Source organism: Hyaena hyaena, unplaced genomic scaffold (assembly GCF_003009895.1).
Source record: "Hyaena hyaena isolate Hyena2069 unplaced genomic scaffold, ASM300989v1 scaffold_20, whole genome shotgun sequence".
Taxonomy (NCBI): Eukaryota; Metazoa; Chordata; class Mammalia; order Carnivora; family Hyaenidae; genus Hyaena; species Hyaena hyaena.
The window spans coordinates 182,690-200,869 of NW_024080652.1; the positions used below are offsets into that span (position 1 = coordinate 182,690).

Genomic DNA, 18,180 nt, shown 5'->3' on the forward strand with positions numbered 1-18,180 from the left:
AAGGGGAGTAACGCCAGAGGCGCCACCCCCCCCCCCCAGTGGCCAGGAACACATGGGCGTGTGCCTGTGGGCCACAGATCTCTTAAGAATGAAACTTGTTAATTTAAAAGTCAGGAGGCAGCTCATCAAATTATGGGTTGGGGGGTTTTGTAAGAAACGAGAAGACCCTGGTTTCCATGGGAAACAAAGAGCTGAGTGGTGGCTGATCCCAGTGTGCCAGACCCAGGTCATTGTCCCTGCGAACATCAAGGTGAGGACACCTGCTGACAGAGCCCAGGGGCCTGTGTCTCCCACTCACACCCCATTGGTGTGGCACTGCTGGGGTCCCTGGCCTGGACGACACCCCTTGTCCCTTCAGGGCTGTCTCCCTCCTCCCAGGGCTGCTCCCGGTGCTTGGCCCAACTCCACCCTTCCTCAGGGGATCCCAGGAAATGTAAAGAGTATACAGTGCTCTGTTAATATGAACTAACGTGTGCTTACTGACGCATGTCATTAATTATCGCTACTCAGTGCTAACTCATGCAGTACTGTTAATGCACAGCTGGAGGATACGGTTGTCCAGGGATAGCCGGAGAGACAGAGCTGTCGTTGTGGACATTGTGGTCTGAATGGTGCACGTCCCTGCAGGGGTGGGTGTGGGAGGACAGAGCATATACAAGAGGCGCTGTCGGTGGGGGCTGGAGGGAACCAGGTCGGACATCACTCAGGTGCCCCTCGTGTGTTAGTGATTTGATGACAGTGGGGTCCAGATTGGTGGGGCCACAGAGGTAGAAAGAAGGTGGCAGATGGGGCTGGTACAGGGAAGTGGCGTCTGGGACATGTGCTGTGACAGCCCTGGCCTTAGCCTGGCCTCACACCCACCAGGGGCTCACTGCTCAGCTGGGTCCCTTCCTAGGGTCTGATGAGCACCAGTCCCCTGGGAAGCGTGGAGACCCAGCCAGGTGAGGGCAAGTCCACCTGCTGTCATGGGGGGCTCTTGCCACACGCCTGGGCCTCTCCCCTCGGGTTTGCCTCTGCTTCTATCATGCCTTGCAGCCCTGCACTGCGGCAAGATTCCCCAAATCTGCCTTGAGGAGGAAACCCCAAACTGATCCCTACTTCTTGAGGCCCAGTCAGTGTCCCGGTGCTGCCTCCTAGGCCCTCAGCCCTGACCACCTCCACAGGTCCATTCTGCAGCAGCAGAGTGAGGCCACCCACTTCTGAACACAGGCTCATGGCGGTGTCTGCCTCTTTCCCACCCCAGGCGAACACGTGACCTTCACCATGACTGAAGGTGGTTTGCCTGTGGGTTTTGGCAGGGAGGCCATACCCGATTTTCAAGCAGAATTCCGAGTGTCTTCCGGCTGTCAACCCCAGCTTGGCAGACAGGAAGGCCCATGTCCCCAGACAAGAGAAAGGTGGTATCCAGAGGAGGTGGTCTTCCTGGAGTCCTGAGTCACCAGGAGATTCTAACACACTTTAATTTCTAGTTACTCGCTTGCTCCATGGGGAAGAACGAGTAATGCAGCAGGGAAACAAGGGTCGGCAGTGCATATAGAGATTTGCCTTCCAGAACAAGAATGACTAAACAGGCCAGATTTGCATAATAATTTATTATTCAAGAAAACCGGGATTACAGGCCCTGGAAAGAGCTGATGCGCTGTCCCTGATTGGCCTTGGAAGGAATAATTAAATCCAGTGACCCCAGTTATTACATGGAAATGGGGACATTGAATGGGGCTTAATCGGGCCTCTAATTTTTTTAATAACCACTTCTGTGTTCATCTTATTAAAAATATAATAAATGTTCATTGTAAAAATTTAGGAAGCACAGATAAGGGAAAAAGGAAATTAAAATCATCTGTAGCTCTATTCTTGGGGGGGAACCACTGAAGCTTATCTGTGCACCCAGATTTCCCCACACGCTTGGTACGCATCTTCTGAAGAGGCGGCTCACCAAGCATAAATATTTGCTTGGTCATAAATACTAAGCTGTTCTTTGTATCAGTAGAAATTCTGTGGAGCCAGTGAGAAGGCTGCATAGTACTCCTTCATGCGGGATTAGCTGCATCGTACGTCTGCCCCCGGGGGCGGGCATTTTGGGTTATTTCCAGTGTTTTGGAGTGAAGTGGCATTTGTTTCTGGCTTTGTTTTCCTGAGGAGGGCACAGGTTGGAAAAGCGTCAGAACAGATGCACATCACAGGCTGGTCTGGGGGACACTATGCCTCCAGCATCACCTGGACTCCAAGACCGGCCTCAGACTCTGCATAGGAAGGAGGGGGCCGTGGCTGGGTTGGGAGCTTGGAGGATGGACTGGGCCTCGGCCCTCACAGAAGCCCTGAGGCCACTGAAGACACTCAGGGAGGTTTGAGCTCCTGGCCATTCTCCCCACTCATGACTGTCGGCCGTCTTGAATGTGCAGTGTACCCGTATAGTCGGTTCTAAATGCTTCAGAAGATTACCTACTCAATTGTGACAGCAGTCCTGGGAGGTAGATAGGATGGTCATCCCCATGCCGCATGTGAGCAAAGGCACTGCCAAGTCAAGAAATACATTTCCCTTATTTGTCTGGACCCTTGCCACAGCCCCATGAGGGAGGCTGGGCAGGTATCTAAACACCATCTGACACAAACTGACATTTGGGAGACTGAGGACTCCTTCAAGGGCACCAGGCCATAAGGAGCTGGGCAGAGACTCCAGTCTCAGGGCTCCTCCACACCAAAGCCCCCCAGTATAGTGCCCTCCAGCATGGTGCACCCCCAGTATGGCCCACCCCTAGTATGGCACCCCTCTAGCATGGTGCACCCCCAAGATGGTGTTCCTCCAGTATGGTACCCCCAGGTATGGCACACTCCAGTGGGTACCCTCCAGTATGGTGCCCTCCAGTATGGCACTCTCCACTATGGTACCCTCCAGTATGGCACCCTCCAGTATGGTACCTTCCAGTATGGCACCCTCCAGTATGGCGCCCTCCAGTATGGCACCTTCCACTATGGCACCCTCCAGTATGGCATCCTCCACTATGGTACCCTCCACTATGGTGCCCTCCAGTATGGCGCCCTCTACTATGGCACCCTCCAGTATGATGCCCTCCAGTATGGCACCTTCCACTATGGAACCTTCCAGTATGGCACCCTCCAGTATGGTAGTCTCCAGTATGGCACCCCTCCAGTATGGTACCCTCCAGTATGGCATGCTCCAGTATGGTGCCCCTCCAGTATGGCGCCCCTCCAGTATGGCACTCCTGGATGGCCCCTATGATGAATGAGGTGCTCCCAGCCAAGGGGTCTTCAGGGTTTCCTCAGACTAACCCTGTTCAGGTTACCCACAGAATCCCAGAAACCTAGACTGGGCAAGCAGTGGTGTGTAGGTGTGTGTGTGTGTGTGTGTGTGTGTGTGTGTGTGTGTGTGTGTGATGAGGTCATGCAGGTGTCTGGGGGAGGAGGCATTGCTGGCAGGTATCTATACCTGGCCATCTTTTCTAGAAGCCATTCCCGTTATCTATAGGTCAGACTGTCTGAGAGATTTCGCACCCAGCCGGAGTCAGGTTGGGCTGTATATCAGTGTCAGTGCAGGAAACCCCAGAATTCCCAGGCAGAACGGGGCCCTCGGCCACATCCAGAGGCCCAGGCGGGGCCAGGGGACCAGGGAAGGAGCTGCTCACTTGCCCACAAAGGGATGATTCTGAGGGCAGCAAGTGACCCTGTGTCTCTTTCCCTCTCTCTTGCAGCCATGAAGTCGGGGGGCACACAGCTCAAGCTCATCATGACGTTCCAGAATTATGGGCAAGCCCTGTTCAAACCCATGAAGTAAGTGCTGGGGGCTGGTTGGGACGAGGGGGCCAGGTGTGGGGACAGGTCCATGCTGGAGTGTGCAGGCACCCAGTTTCTAGTGGAAAATGCAGCGTTTCCTCCCGGAGGTGTTTGGGGTGAACTGTGGGTGACTAATCTGGGCTTTCTCCCCATCAAGGCAAGTGGGCAGCACAAGGATCCTGTACCCTACCCCCTCCTCTTCCTGGCCTCCCCAGTCCTCCCCCTCTCTGCCTTCATCCACTGGCAGATCATTCCTACCCCAGTGAGCGTAAGTGTTTGAAACCAGGAGCCTGAATGTGGACAACAAAGAATGCCCCTGAAGAAGTGACTTCCACCTCTCCTGCATGCCTCAGGGGTCAGCAAACTTTTCCTATCAAGGGCCAGCCAACAGATATTTTAGGTTTGGCAGGCCGTATGGTCTGTGTCTCAACCAGTCAGCTCTGCTGTCCTAGCCCTAAAGCAGCCAAACGATATGTAAGTGAACAGACGTGGCTGTGTGCCAATAAAGCTTTATTTATAAAACTCGCAGTGGGCTGGATGGACCCGCAACTGTAGTTTCCTGTTCTAAATAAAGCAGAGACATTGCTACCAAAATAAATATTAAGGCGCTCACTGGCACATGAAAATTTGTGGGAATGGTGAGAAAGGATATTTGAAAGCCGGGCCACCCCAAGAAAATTCACAAGGAGCATCATGGTTTTGATGTCTGCCTTGATTGCCCTGGGGCTTGGCTATCTACCCTGTGGTCCAAGGTTGCTCCGCCATCTTTGTTAGCTCCAACAAGGCTGCTTGTGCACCGGCAAGGTTTGCTGCACCCCCGAGAACCCACACGGACCGTGCAAGTTGTGTGTGAGCCTGCTTCTCTGGGCGTGGTGGGACTGTCCCAGGCTACAAACCACGGGCTCTGCCGGTCGGAGAAGCTGTCTTTTGTTCACCAGATCTTGGCCGTCTGTCCTGACATTCAATTCTCAGGATAAGCTAGAAATACAGAGATCTTTTCTGCTTACTTTTCAAATTTTGAGAATGATGGTAACTAATTGAGAAGCATTCCAAACAAAATGTAGCTGCTAGTGTGTAACTTGTGACCAAAGGTCTGATGTTGTGTCCAGGGTGTTTCTGGGACTCTTGCTCTCATTCCTTGGGACAGATGTCCTGCTGGGGGCTTCCGCGAGGGTCCGCTTGACCTGTCTGTGACCTGGGGCTGCCTGGAGCAGGTGGGACTGAGAACCTTATTCACATAGGCGAGACAAAGGACACCAGGGGTGGGCAACAGACCTGGGGCCACCGGGATACAGTGATATGCTGAGGCATGGTGAATGAAGCCACCTCCGCGTCTGTCGAGGGTTCATGCACAGCACCTCCTTCCCTGTGTCTGTGCAGGAAGGGAAGTTCAGGTCTCCTCCCGGAGAATCTTATGGAAAAGGGAGCCGTAGAAAAGGCCATTGCAGGAGGATGGCTGGAGGCAGCCATGTGGACGACCAGCGTGGGTTCATGTACCCCTGACTCATGAGGGAGGACTGGGGAGAGACAGCTAGAGGGTATGCAGCCTGGGGACAGGCGTGGGCTCCTCATGGAACATTCTGGAGGGGACTGAGGCCTGGGGGCGGGCGTGGTGCGCTCCTCGTGGAACATTCTGGAAGGAGATGAGGCCTGAGGCAGGCATGGGTTCCTTGTGAAACTTTCCATCCTCTTTGGGCTTCTTCATGGTTTTGGCCCCTGTTGAGAGGAAACAGTTGAGAGGTCGTGGCCTCTCACAGTGGAGCTTTGCAGAAGGGCAACTTCTAGGTCCCTTGATGTCACAACAGTGCCCTTCCTGTCCCTCAATGGGGACAGGATCTGTGTGAACGCCTGCGGTCAGGGTGCGGTGTGGGCAGCAGCAACAGCAGCCCTGGTGACGCTGCCTGAGTGGCTGCTCATGCAGGCGTGGCCGGCCCGGCATTCCCTGGGCCAGGCTCTGTGCCCAGGGTTTACACGTTTGTTGTTTTGTCTTCAGAGCGCCTCTGTGAGCTACAGGAAGTAGTAGTATTCTTGCTGCTGTCCTGCCGTATAAAGGGGACGGCGCCAGGGCTTGGAGAAGCCGTGAACGTCACCCAAGGTTGAGCCAAGAGTCCAGGGTGCCTGGTCTCCGCCCCCACCTGGCCTCCCCCTGCCCGGCCCCAGCCCAGACTCCTCCTCTTCCAGGTCTCCCCTCTCCCCTAGCTTCCCCTGCTTCTGGCCTCCACTGCGGCCTCCCCCAGCCCCTCCTTCCCAGCCTCCCCCAGGTGCCCCCGCCTTGGTGGGCTCTACAGTCACTGAGCAGTACAGAAGTCTAGCAGGGTAGGACAGCCAGGCCCCTGTGTCCCCAGAAAGCTCACGTCACTCACATCACTCACGTCACTCATGTCGCTCACGTCGCTCATGTCTGCCCCTTCTCTCCTGAACTCTCAGCCCCTAGCCCGTCTATAGCAGGAAGGAGAAACAACTGAAGGCAGAGGCCACCCATGGACAGCCTGGGGCAGGGTTTCTGCAGGGACTCAGCAAAGGCCCGTGAGGGTGCTGAGGCCAGGCTGAAGCCATAGAAACAGGGGTGAGAATCTCTAGGCAGCTGGGGAAACTGAGGCCAGAAAGGGAAAGCAGATGTCCATGGCCTGCCAGCTAGACTGTCAGAGCCATGGTGGGCATCCTGAGGAGAGCCAGGCTCTCTCCCCTGCACACAGTGCGCTCCTGGGCAGAGGGCCTGCCGGCAGGGTGGGCACAGAGCAAGGGTTACAAGCGGTCGGCATGGGCCCTCTCGTCCTGCCCTCTTGCTGCTCTGCTGGGTCACATCCAGGTATTTCCAGGCCCCGGACTCCCCTCCTCTGACCGTGCCCTGAGTCTGGCACGGACTGTGGCCAGCAGCCTCCACTCCCTGATGACCCAGGGGCCCCGGGCCCAGGACCCGAGGAGGCTGCACATGCCATTCCTGTCCCCAGTGGCTGTGGTCTGAATATGAAAACACTGTGGTTTATAACCGTAGCATTAAAAAATTAAAATCTGTGATTAATAGTTCTTTTTAAGAAAAACTTTGTTCTATGAGCTGCTAAAAGTTTTGTAAGCTGTCAGTACAATATTATGAATGAATTAGATGGTGGTACTTTTCCTCCAGAGGGATGTAAGTTACGAGTTCTAGAAGAGAGACGGCCAGTGAGACGGGGATGGAGATGGGTCCTGCAAAGTGTGATTTATGTGCACATAAACGACTACTTAGAGTTTCATGGTTACATATTTTTTTAATGTTTTATTTATTTTTGAGAGAGAGAGAGACAGCATGAGCAGGGGAGGGTCAGAGACAGAGAGGGAGACACAGAATCTGAAACAGGCTCCAGGCTCTGAGCTGTCAGCACAGAGCCCGATGCGGGGCTCGAACCCACAAACTGGAAGATCATGACCTGAGCCAAAGTTGGACGCCCAACCGACTAAGCCACCCAGGTGCCCTGAAGTCATTGAACACCACACCCTAGCACATTAGCTCACAAGTTTCTGGACATTCTTGCTTTAGGGTTAAAGTAAGATTTCTAACACGTTAGGGTCAAAACGTAACTCACGTATCATATAGTTCACTTGCTGAAAGCCTACGACTCAATAGCTTGTAGTGTATTCACAGAAATGAGCGTCCACCACAATCCGTGTTAGAACCTTCTGGTGACTCCAGAAAGAACCCGTACGGTGTTACCATCAACCCCCGGGCCCCCCTCGCCCACCCTGTAGGCCCGGACGCCACTAATCCATCTGTGTCTCTGGGATTTACCTGTTCTGGAATTTCCTGTAAACAGAATCACATATAAATGTGACTGGCTCCTTTCACCCCACGGTCATCCACACTGTGGCAGGTGCCGGTGCCTCACTCCTTTCTGGGGCCGAATGATACCATGTTGTGTGGATAGGCCACATTTTATTTACCCTTCCACCTGTTAATGGGCTTTGGAGCTTTTTCCAGTGTGGAGCTGTTAGGGGTAACGGTGCCATGAACACTCATGTACAGGTTTCTGCAGGGACGCGTGTTTTCCTTTCTCTTGGGTCCATACGTAGGAGTGGGGTTGCCAGATCTTGTACCAACTGCACTTAATTGTTGGAGAGGCTGCCAGACTATTTTCCACGGGAGCTGCTCTCCTTACCTCTGCGGTGACCCTGCGTCCTGGCCAGTGGCTGTTATTATCTGTCTGTTTGATTCTGGCCCCCCTGTGGGTGTGAAGTGGTGTCTCCTTGTGGTTTAGACTTGCATTTTCCCGATGACTTATGATGTCGAGCATCTTTACATGTCCTTGTGAGTCATTTGTGGATCTTCTTTGGAGAAATGTCTATTCAAATCTGCCACTTTTCAGTTGGGTTGTCTTTTTTGTTAGTAAGTTGTGAGCATTATTTATGTTTTTGGAGCACAAGACCCTCATCACATGTGTCATGTCCTTTGAAGCACAATAGTTTTGGTTTGTTTATTTGTTTTTGGTTTGTTTTTAATTTTTTAATGTTTTATTTATTTCTGAGAGAGACAGCATGAAGAGGGGAGGGTCAGAGAGAGAGGGAAATACAAAATCAGAAGCAGGCTCCAGGCTCTGAGGTAGCTGTTAGCACAGAGCCCGATGCGGGGCTCAAACCCACGAACTGTGGGATCATGACCTGAGCTGAAGTCGGACGCTTAACTGACTGAGCCACCCAGGTGCCCCATGTTTGTTTTTGTTCTTAAGTTTATTATTTGAGAGACAGACAGAGCCAGGGGGTACAGAGAGGAGAGAGAATCCCAAGCAGGCTCCACAGTGTCAGGGCAGAGCCCGACACGGGGCTCAAACTCAGAAACTGTGAGATCATGACCTTAATGCGAGGCTCAAACTCACGAACTGTGAGATTATGACCTGAGCCAAAACCAAGAGTCAGACCATTGACACACCAAGCCGCCCAGGCACCCCTGAAGCCCAAGGGTTTTATTTTGAGCATGTTCTGTGTATCCATTTTGGTGGCCTGTGCTTTTAGTGTAGTATTTACTGAAACAGTATATGAGCTACGTAAGCAGTGATGGAGGTGGGGTGTGTGGCTGCGGTTTGCCGGGTGGGTGCGTCCATGGAGCCAGCAGGCGTGGCCACAGCTACCATGTGTCCCAAAAGCAGCTGTGAAGAGCCGGTGGTTTGGCAAGGGGGGGGTGGACTTAGCTGGACACACCAGAGGGTATGGCTTGTTGCAAGAAACCTCCACCTGCTCTGGAAAAGGTGCCTTCCAGGCAGGACCACGACACTGGCTGTGACTGCCTCCTGCAGACATGTTCCCGCCCCACCCTCACATGCCCACAGAGCCTTTGGGCCTGGTCTTGTGCCTCAGATGCACACTCCGTGCAGACCTCGCCCTCCCGCTACTCAGGGGGACAGAGCAGAGTGTCTGCTCCACCGCTGTGGCCCCAGGATCGGGAGCTGGTTCACGGGTGGCGCTCTGCACTGTGCACAGAGCGAACGGGGGGGGCAGACAGTGCAGACGTGAGCACGTGAGCAGCTCCCCTCACTGTTGAGCATGACCAGGGCAGGCTGGCACAGGGTAGGAGGCTGGAGGGCTTTCAGTTGACTGAGGCCGGAGTGTGGGGCTCCGTCGATTGCTCCAGGCCAGGAGACCCGAGAGAGAAGGTGAGGGTGAATGCTGCTGGCAGAGGGGTGTGGGTGCGGAGAGAGGGGAGGGCGTCACTGGGTGTCAGGGGAGAGACGTGGATGCAGATTCAGGGTTAGGGTCAGTGAAGCGTTTTGACCCGGGGACGGGGGCTCCCCGCGGACAAATGTGAGTGGCGGCCCAGAGCGCTGAGGACAATGGACCTGCAGCGCACACCATCTGCCACTTTCCTGCCGTGTGACCTCGCACACCTGCATCCTCCTCTCTGGGCTTGAGTTTCCTTACGCTGTCAGAGGCTGGATTCCAAGAGGCTCTGAGGGTCCTCTGAGTCTCGGGAGGAAAGGGACTGATGCCCAGCCTGAGCTGGGTGGTTGGTTTGGTGGGAGCCAGGGAGTAGCCGGCCATTTCCCCCCAGAGCTCCCCCGAGCTGTGCAGTTATTTCTGGTGCTCCGGACGCTCCGTGCTCATGGCAAATACCACAGGGAAGGTGAATATTTGGTGCCGCTGCAGGCAGGCTGGGAACAGCACGCAGACGCATTTCTGCTGGGTCACCCAGCACCTGGTGAGGCTGGTGTGAGGGGCCATCGTAGCCAACACTACCCCTCTGCGTTGGAGCCCAACAGTGATGTGGACACGGGCCCCAGAACACCTCCGGTGTCTGTGTGGGGTTTGGGACCAAAAGCATCAGCACTCAGAACTTCGTGGGTCCCAGGGTCAGGACACAGGGGGTTTGCGGGTCCCAGGGTTGGGATGTGGGGGGGTTCACAGGTCCCAGGGTCAGGACGCAGGGAGGAGGGGTGTTCACGGTTCCCAGGGTCGGGACACAGTGGGGTGTTCACGGGTCCCAGGGTTGGGACGCGGCGGGGGTTCATGGGTCCCAGGGTCAGGACCACACCATATTTTTTGGGGGCACAATTCAACCCATTGGGGCACCAAGTAAGCAGAGTCTCCACGCGCCAGCATCACCTCTCAGGGCCGAGCTGACAAAGGTACTAAAGAGTCCTCATCTCCACTGTTCATCAACTCACCCTCCAACCATCTCGGGACCTCTTTTTCTACGTGTTTAGAGATTAGATTAGACCAAGAGCAAATATTGTAAGTGTTCGTAAAACCCAGTTCCTGCACATAGACGGCCTCCCCAGTTCTTCTGCACGTGGAACTCTACGCTGCTGTGATCATGCTTGTATTTTCAGAAGACCCTGTGGAATACGCCCAGAGTGAAGTGCTTGGCCACAAGGCAGGGCTGTGATTGGCGGTAGGAGGTCTTGCCAGAGCCGTGCAGAGGCCACACAGGGTCTGTAACCCAGCAGCCCAGGGTGAGGTTCCCAGGAGAGGGCCTGGTACCTGGGCTGCACACCGATGTCTATGCTTGCCCTGGGGGCTGCACAGGGTACTCACAGGCAGGCGAGGTGTTGTCCACACAGCCGGGAGAGGTCATAGGAGGTGAACATATTGATCCCAAGGTCTGCCCATAGGTCCCTGGGTTTGGTAGAATCATTGGATAACATCAGGGCCAACTGTGTGCGCACATCTCTGTGCAGTGCTGATACTTGGTGGTGGTGCCTGTCCCCACATGGGAGCACGCAGCTGCTTCTCCCACCGGGTGCTTCTCTTCCCCCTTCCCTGTCATGTCTCGATGTGGGTGCAGCAAGAGCACATGTCCGAGGCTGCCGTGCTGGGTTTTGACCCTCGCCCTAGAGAGGGCCACTTGCTCCTCTTTGCGCGTCTGCCAGGGGTTTTCGGTCTCCACTCTGGCCCGTGAAGGAGCCGGTGATGGATAGCTGATGGCTGTGTCACTTGCACCAAGTCATTTGACCTTTCCAATCACAGAGGTAGGCTTTATTTTTACTGCCAACTCCCCTTCAAGGAGGAGGAAACTGAGGACCCAGAGGATCCGGCCAGGGCTCTAGTCCAGGGTTCCGGATGCCAGGTCCTGGCCTTTCAAGCAGCATGGGGCTAAGGCAGGGCTGTGGTGGGGGCCCTGAGACCCACCCTGCTGGGGTCAGGGTTCTCTGCAAGGAGGCACTCACTCTGTGACCCCTCCCAGCCGGCAGATTTCTGGAGGCCCCACACGTGGTGAAGGGGCCTAAATACTCCGGCTCATCTCCTGTTTGTTGTTTATCTGTGTTCATGGAGCACAGAGAAGGGCCTCTAGCCCCATGTCTTGTCCACCTTGGTTCATCTGTTCTCTGCGGGGCCAAGCCGTGGCCCAGGGGCTGGAACTGAAACTCAAGTGTGTGTCCATAGCCTGCAAACTGGCCACCTGGTTTTCTTTGCAAAGAATGGAAATGTGTGTGTGTGTGTGTGTGTGTGTGTGAGTGTGTGTGTGTGTGTGTAACCCAGAGAAACTGTCCTCAAACAGCTGTTTGAGGCCCAGGAATTTCCTAGCAGTTGAGATACATAAACAGGCAGCTGCAGAAGAATGTTCAGGCTGTGGTAGTATCTCTAAACACAAAACCTGGAGCCTCCGCTCTGCTCCGACCACGCCTGGTCCACGGGCAGTGTGTATACTGAGTGCAGGAGGCACCAGCTGGCAAGCAGGGCCCCCTGTGATTATGACCTTGGTCTGAAGGCCTGCTGTGACCTTGGCCCTGCTCTGGGCTGCAGCCCAGTTGCCTCCCCCAGGGGCTGAGGGCCCAAGGGGCCGTGGGGCCGTTTCATCCCTCTCGGGTTGAGTAGATTTGGTAGGAGACTCTCGAGCTTAGCATCAACTTTCCCAGGAACTCTGGGGCCACCCAGGGAGCCATAGGCTAGAGACCGCTGGCCGACCCCCCCCCCCCCATTAACCTGCATGCCTCCCACATGACCAGTGTCCGACCGGGGGCCAGACTCCTGGACAGGCACCCTTTTCCTGTGCTTGCATTTCCTCTGGGCAGGTCCTGAGCAGCCCCTGCCCCTCACTGGGCCCCTGTCTGACTGTGGTGTGAGGTCCCCGGGGAGCCTGAGTTCCTCAGTGTGCAGGGAGTACGCTGCCCTGGGCCATCATGGGGCAGGAATTCCGGAAACAATGGTTGGACGTCCTGAAGTGATGTCCATGTAGTGGCTGTCCAATGCAGGGAAATGGCTGGGAGGTGCTGGCTTTCCCCTCTGTCCCGGGGGCCGGTGCAGACAGAGAAGCTGTGGTAGGTTCTCCGTGGTCCCCCCGTGGCCAGGCCTGTCAGCAGGTTTTACAACCAGCCGGGGCTCCAGTCTCCTTCAAGTGTGAAACCATGCACGCTGTTTGCACTTCACAAGAGGCCTCGTGAAAACTTGTGCCCACCTCCCCACCCCGGGCCGTAGAGGCCCCCCCGCCCTGGGGAGAGGGCTCTGGCTTCTCGGCCGCCCTTCAAGGAGGGACATACGGCCAAACTGTTTACTTTCCTGTTTCACTGCCATAGCAGCGACATATGATATCGTGTAAGTTCAAGGGGTACAGCGTGTTAATCTGACAGGTTCACACGGCAACCCAGGTTAGCTGGCAGTCGTCTGTGGTGGGAACAGTCAAGATGTGTTTTCCTAGCAAGCCTGCAGCTTAGGATGTAGTTCTGTGCTGTGTGTGAGGCCCCAGGCCTACCTGTCTACCAATTACAAGTTTGTATCTTAAACGACACCTCTCCAATTTTTAGTGTCCTTCAGTGCTCTGGGTAGATGAGCCTCGTGGCTCACGTGCAGACACGCAGCTAGACGGTAGCCACCGCGGGTGGGCTCCTGGACCTCCATGGGCCTCCACGTCCTCTTCTGGGAAATGGGTCCACATGCCAGCATGGGTCTGGTCACTCGTCCATCCCAAGGGCCCTAAGCCAGTGCTTCCCGCTTGGCAGGGCTGGGAGAGGGGCTGAGGTGCCAACATGGGGCAGTCCACATCTCATAGGTGCACAAACCCAGGTAGGAACCAGGGTACCCTCAGAATCACTGAAGGAGCAGCATAGCCAGGACACGAAGGGAAGGGTCCCCAGTTCCCCCACCCATGGCAGCTGGAGGGGTAGGTGCACGGCACAGCAGATGCCCCTGCACAAAGCTCTTCGTCAGGCAGGAGGTGCCGACAGCAAATCCCATTTGCAGTGCCGGGCGGACCCTGCTCAGGCCACAGGCTTCCTCCACGATTGCTGCTTCACTGGGGCCCAGATGTGACCTGGGAGGGCTCCGGTGGGCAGGTGAGACGCTGTGGCATCGAGTGCATGCAGAGCCCAGAGCCCCGAGGTGACCACCAGGCTGTGTGAGCAGCAGGTGAGGTTCCAAAAACAGATTATCCTGGGAATGGTTCCCTGAACACACGAGAAGCTGTGCTCCTGCCCTGTCCTGTACTGTGCTCACAGTGCCAGGCGCCTGGCACAGGGCTGGAACAGTGCTCAGGGTGAGAGCGCAGGTTGGCTTCTGGACGGACCTGGGCACAGATCCAGGCAGGACCACTGATGAGGCCGCATAAGGTGGGAGGGCAGAAACACGGGGTCTTGGCTGCCAAACAACCTTGGGAGAAGACCTTTGAGCCAGGTTTTACAGGGTGAATAGGAGTTCTTCCTGGGTGCAGAGGGATTTTGAGGAAAATGCCCTACACACTAAGGCTTGGGGAAGTAAGATTTTGAGGAGCAGTGAGCGAGCAGTTGGGTGTTTCCAAGGATTTGTCATTCTCTTGATAAATAATTCACGTTTTCTCTCCACTGGTGCCCTGACCCAGGCCCCTAAGGCAAACTGATTGCCCAATAGCCAGTCACTGGGTGTGGAGCCGGCAGAGGCCTGGGCCTGACCAGATGTGAACAAGGAGCGCTTTGTGTCTGTGCTCAGTGTGGGCCAGCCTCCAAGCCCACGTCCCACCCTTGTTCCGACTGGCTTCCAGAAGCCCCGGCACCCGCCCCTATGGGCAGCCAAGCCAGCCTCCGTCCGACCGGGGCCCACCCGCCAAGAAGCTGGGAGAGCCCGTGTCTCTGCTGTGGACCCTGATGGGTCCTGGGGACTGGCCCACCCTCTCCGGCACCCCATTGGCCAACTTACTTCCGACTCCCTACCTGGCGCCTACCCCAGGCCCCTGAACAGGAGGAATAAGGTCCAGCCTGCAGGGAGCCTATGTTCTAGTGGGACGAGCAGTTCAGAGGGTGCATCCTCCAGAGAAGGTTCCCACTGGGCAAGGTGACAGAGATGCTTTCACGACAGGCCCCTCCGATGGTGTCTGTAGGGTTCCTTCCCCAGGCACTGGCCCCAGGCACTGGTAGAGTGCCGACTGCACGCAGGCGCAGCTCTGGGCTACAGGGCAGGAGGTGGTGGGTAAGTGAGGCCTGGACGGCAAGGTGAGAACCAGACACATGAAGGTCTAGGACAGGCTGCCTGTGGTCCCGTCTGAGACTGGTGGCCCGCACAGGTATGGAGAGGCCACGGAAGGGCAGGGTAGGCTGGAGACCCAGAGCAGGCAAGCCCTGTGGCCTCCCCGTGACAGGAGCCGAGTGCAGCTTTAGGGGCCGGAGGAACGTGGTGCTCCCACAGGGAGGGCTCCCCGCTGCCCCTCAAGAGCACCCTGACCAGAGAGCGAGGTTTCATGGCAGTCAGCCCATTTCCCGTGGGGTTCCCCGAGTGCCGCAGCTGGGCCTCAGGACAGGAGGAGGGCCCACGGACAGTGGGGCAGGTGCCCCCACTGCACCCTGACAAAACCCCTCAGGTCTTAGCAAGGAGCAGCCCCCCCACACATTGCAAGGGATCAGCACTTCCTGTGATCTGATCTTCATGGGTGAGAAGGTGTTGGCCAAGAGGCACTGTGCAAGGACTTCTTGGGGGGGGTGGGCTCTGGGGGTGGGAGGGCCTCTGGGGACCAGGACTTCAGGGTGTGTGGAGGCCTCTGGGGGCCAGGACTTCAGGGGGTGTGTGGGATGAGGGCCAGGCTGTGGCCCAGGGGGTGTGGCGGGACTGGGGGAAGGGGGGGCGCGGGGGTCAGGCTGCGGCCCGAGGGGGTGTGGCAGGACAGGGATCACACTCTGGCCCGAGGGGTTTCTGAGGAAGCTCCCAGACCAGTGTGGGCAGTGGGCAGGAGGTGCTGTTGTGGGGCACGTCCCTGAGGACACAGGGCAGCTGGGTCCAGGGTCCTGGCAGTGAGGAAGGAGCAGGGTGAGGGTCCCAAGCAGCCCAGCACTGCTGGCCGTCTCCAGAGCAGCCTGCCAACACCATTGGCCTCTTACCAGGGCCCCCAAGTCCTGGGAACCCTCAGGAAATGGCCCAATTGGGGAGCAGATGGCCACTGAGGAATGAAAGGCTTGAACCCCTAGGGGCCTGAGCGGCAGACCAAGACCAGCTGGATTTCTACTGATGCACCCCCTCCAGGAGGGTCTGAACCCCTAGCTCCGAGCACGGTCTCTCCAGCTGGCTGCGGAGGGGGATGGAGGGGGGCTCAGCGATGCCATTCAGGGAGGGGAGAACAGCCTCCTGCGAGAGCAGGTGTGCACATGTATGTGTGTGTGTGCACACACAGTCCAGTGGGCACATGGGAAGTCAGGACTAGCACCGCTCCCTGCTCAGGGCTCAGTGGGTATGGGACGGGCTCCTCTCTGGCTGGCTATTGTCTGGTGGCTCCTACACAGTGACCAGGCTCCTACACAGACCAGCACCGCCTGTGACACTGAGCGGCTCAGCCATCAGGTGGGAGGACTAACAGGCACCTCATTGTCAGGAGGTGCCACTGAGCATTCGCCCCTTCCAAGTACCCCTCCCCTCAACGCAACACGAACATCCGCTGCTCGCCTTGTCAGTGAAGGGATCGGGGTCTGTCATCTGCTCGCCCATCACGGTGACAGGGATGGGGGTCTAACCATCGTCTGCTCGCCCACTAGACCACGAGCTCCATGGGGCGCGCCCCAGGTCGTCTTCCTCCACACTGTATCTGCAGCACCAGCTGCTTAGTAGGTGCACAGAATGAATGAGTGGAATAAAATGAATGGATGACTAAACAGACCAATGCACGTAGCCCACCAACAAGGGGCATGTGGGCCCCTGAGGGTTCAGAGCAGCACCTGGTGTCTGGGGCAACAGACGGGCCACACCTGGCACTGGCTCGAAGGAGCAGGGCCCCGACAGGCCATCCAGGCCACTGCGGGTAAGCGCACACAGGGCACCCAGAGGCCAGCAGAGGTCTCTCCGGACCTCTGCGCAGGCGGGGGTCCATGATGCGGGGTGTGCACAGTCCCTCCAGCGGCCTGCAGGCAGGGTCTGCAGCCGTGATGCCGCATCCCGCTGGGAGCCTTCAGCGTGTGTCCGTAGAGCACGCAGCCCACGTGCCTCCTGATTGCCTGGGAGCGACGAGCAGATGCCACACTGTGTGTAGCCATTTACCTTACAGGCCTCTGCTGCGGGGCACTGGGGCTGTCTCTAGCTTTCTGGTTTATGTTTAGAGGTTCCCCCCCCCCAAATTGGGCCCTATTAACTGAAAAGCAAATAAGTAACAACCTGAAACAGGCTTTCAAGAGACTCTCCTGGGTCTTCCTGGGCTTCTCTGGACACAGTCGGGGCAGCCCACAGGAGGCCGAGCCAGCCGGACCCCCGTGGCCCAGAGCGGCCGGCATCTGCCCTGGGGTCCTTGCCCAGCAGCACCCTCAGAAGGCACTGGCCACGCTGATTTCCACCACACTGAGAACAAGCTAGACTTAATCAGCTTAAGGAGCACCCTTGGGGGCAAAGTGGGTCTCTCCTGATCTGCAGGGGTGCGGCCAGGAGCGCCCTGTGAGGCCTGGGAGAATGGTCTCCTCCCTCACCAACCTCAGCCTCGCTCCCCTGGTGTCCACTGCAAGACTGGGGCCCTAGAGCCCCCACACACGACTGGAGGACACAGTGACCTGCTCTGCCCCGGGCAGCTGAGCCCACAGGAGAGACTGGCTTGGCGCTATCCCCTCGGAGAAGGCGGCACAGCCTTTGCGAGAGGCCGAAAACCCAGGGGGAGCTGGCTCAGAGGAGTGCGTGCTGAGGACCGTCTCAGCCCTCGGGACCTCTGCATCCACAGAGGGGGCCCTGGAGGCTCGGCCAGGGGCCCACTGCCATGGCCACACAACCGCACAGCTGCGTGACACCAGCACCAGGGGCCGAGGAACTGTCGCTCCATGCTCTGTGTGTGGCCCTGTATGTTCATGCCAGGTCACCTTCTCAATGGCCCCAGAGCGGCCAGGCCCCTCCAGCAGCTGAAGTCACTCCCAAGTGACTTCACCAGCTACCCCCAAGCCCCTCATTGAGTGACCATGAGCCAAGACTGCATTAGTTCAGGCTGACCACAGATGGTAACCATCTTCTGCTCTCATGTGGCAGCTGGGAATTCCTTTGCTTAACAGAATTGAAAGGAAAGGAAATTATGAACAATTCTCAAACAGTTGCAAGAGAACCTGGCAGGAAAAGGAATAAACGGTAAAAACTGAACAAAACCTTTAGGGAGGTGGCTCTGACCCAGCACCCGCTGTGCCCCCGTTGTACAGACGGGAAGATGAAGTCCATGCAGGGGCCACACACCTGGCTCGTGCTAGGGCATGTGAGCCCTTGGAGGCTTCTGGGAAAGATTATCCCCTTTGTTTGAAGGCAAACCAGCAAGTCATTTTTCCCCAGAAAATGTTCTCCCAAACAGCAATATCGAGATGCCTTTTTGTACTTTTCTCGGGTTATCTTGGTCTCTGGGGTGCCTGCCAGCACGTGGGCCACCATTCTAATTGTCTTAAAAGAGAGAAAACTAGAAGGAGGGAAGGAAAATACGATCTTCGTTTTCCCTGTGCTGGGAAGGAAGTGAAAGCAGGCACTTGTCTCCAGTCGGGCTGTTTTTTATTCCTCAGAAGGACATTTTGCAGACTCCAGATC

At 56.6% G+C, this 18,180-nt stretch overlaps 1 protein-coding gene across 1 annotated transcript in view; it reads left to right on the forward strand.

The window, feature by feature from the left end:
- The window catches only part of FAM20C (FAM20C golgi associated secretory pathway kinase), a 48,871-nt gene that overhangs the window by 8,939 nt on the left and 21,752 nt on the right, over positions 1-18,180 (forward strand). Inside the window, exon 3 of the mRNA XM_039225956.1 lies at positions 3,711-3,789. Within this exon, the coding sequence (XP_039081887.1) occupies positions 3,711-3,789 (79 nt within the window). The remainder of the gene's footprint in view (positions 1-3,710; positions 3,790-18,180) is intronic.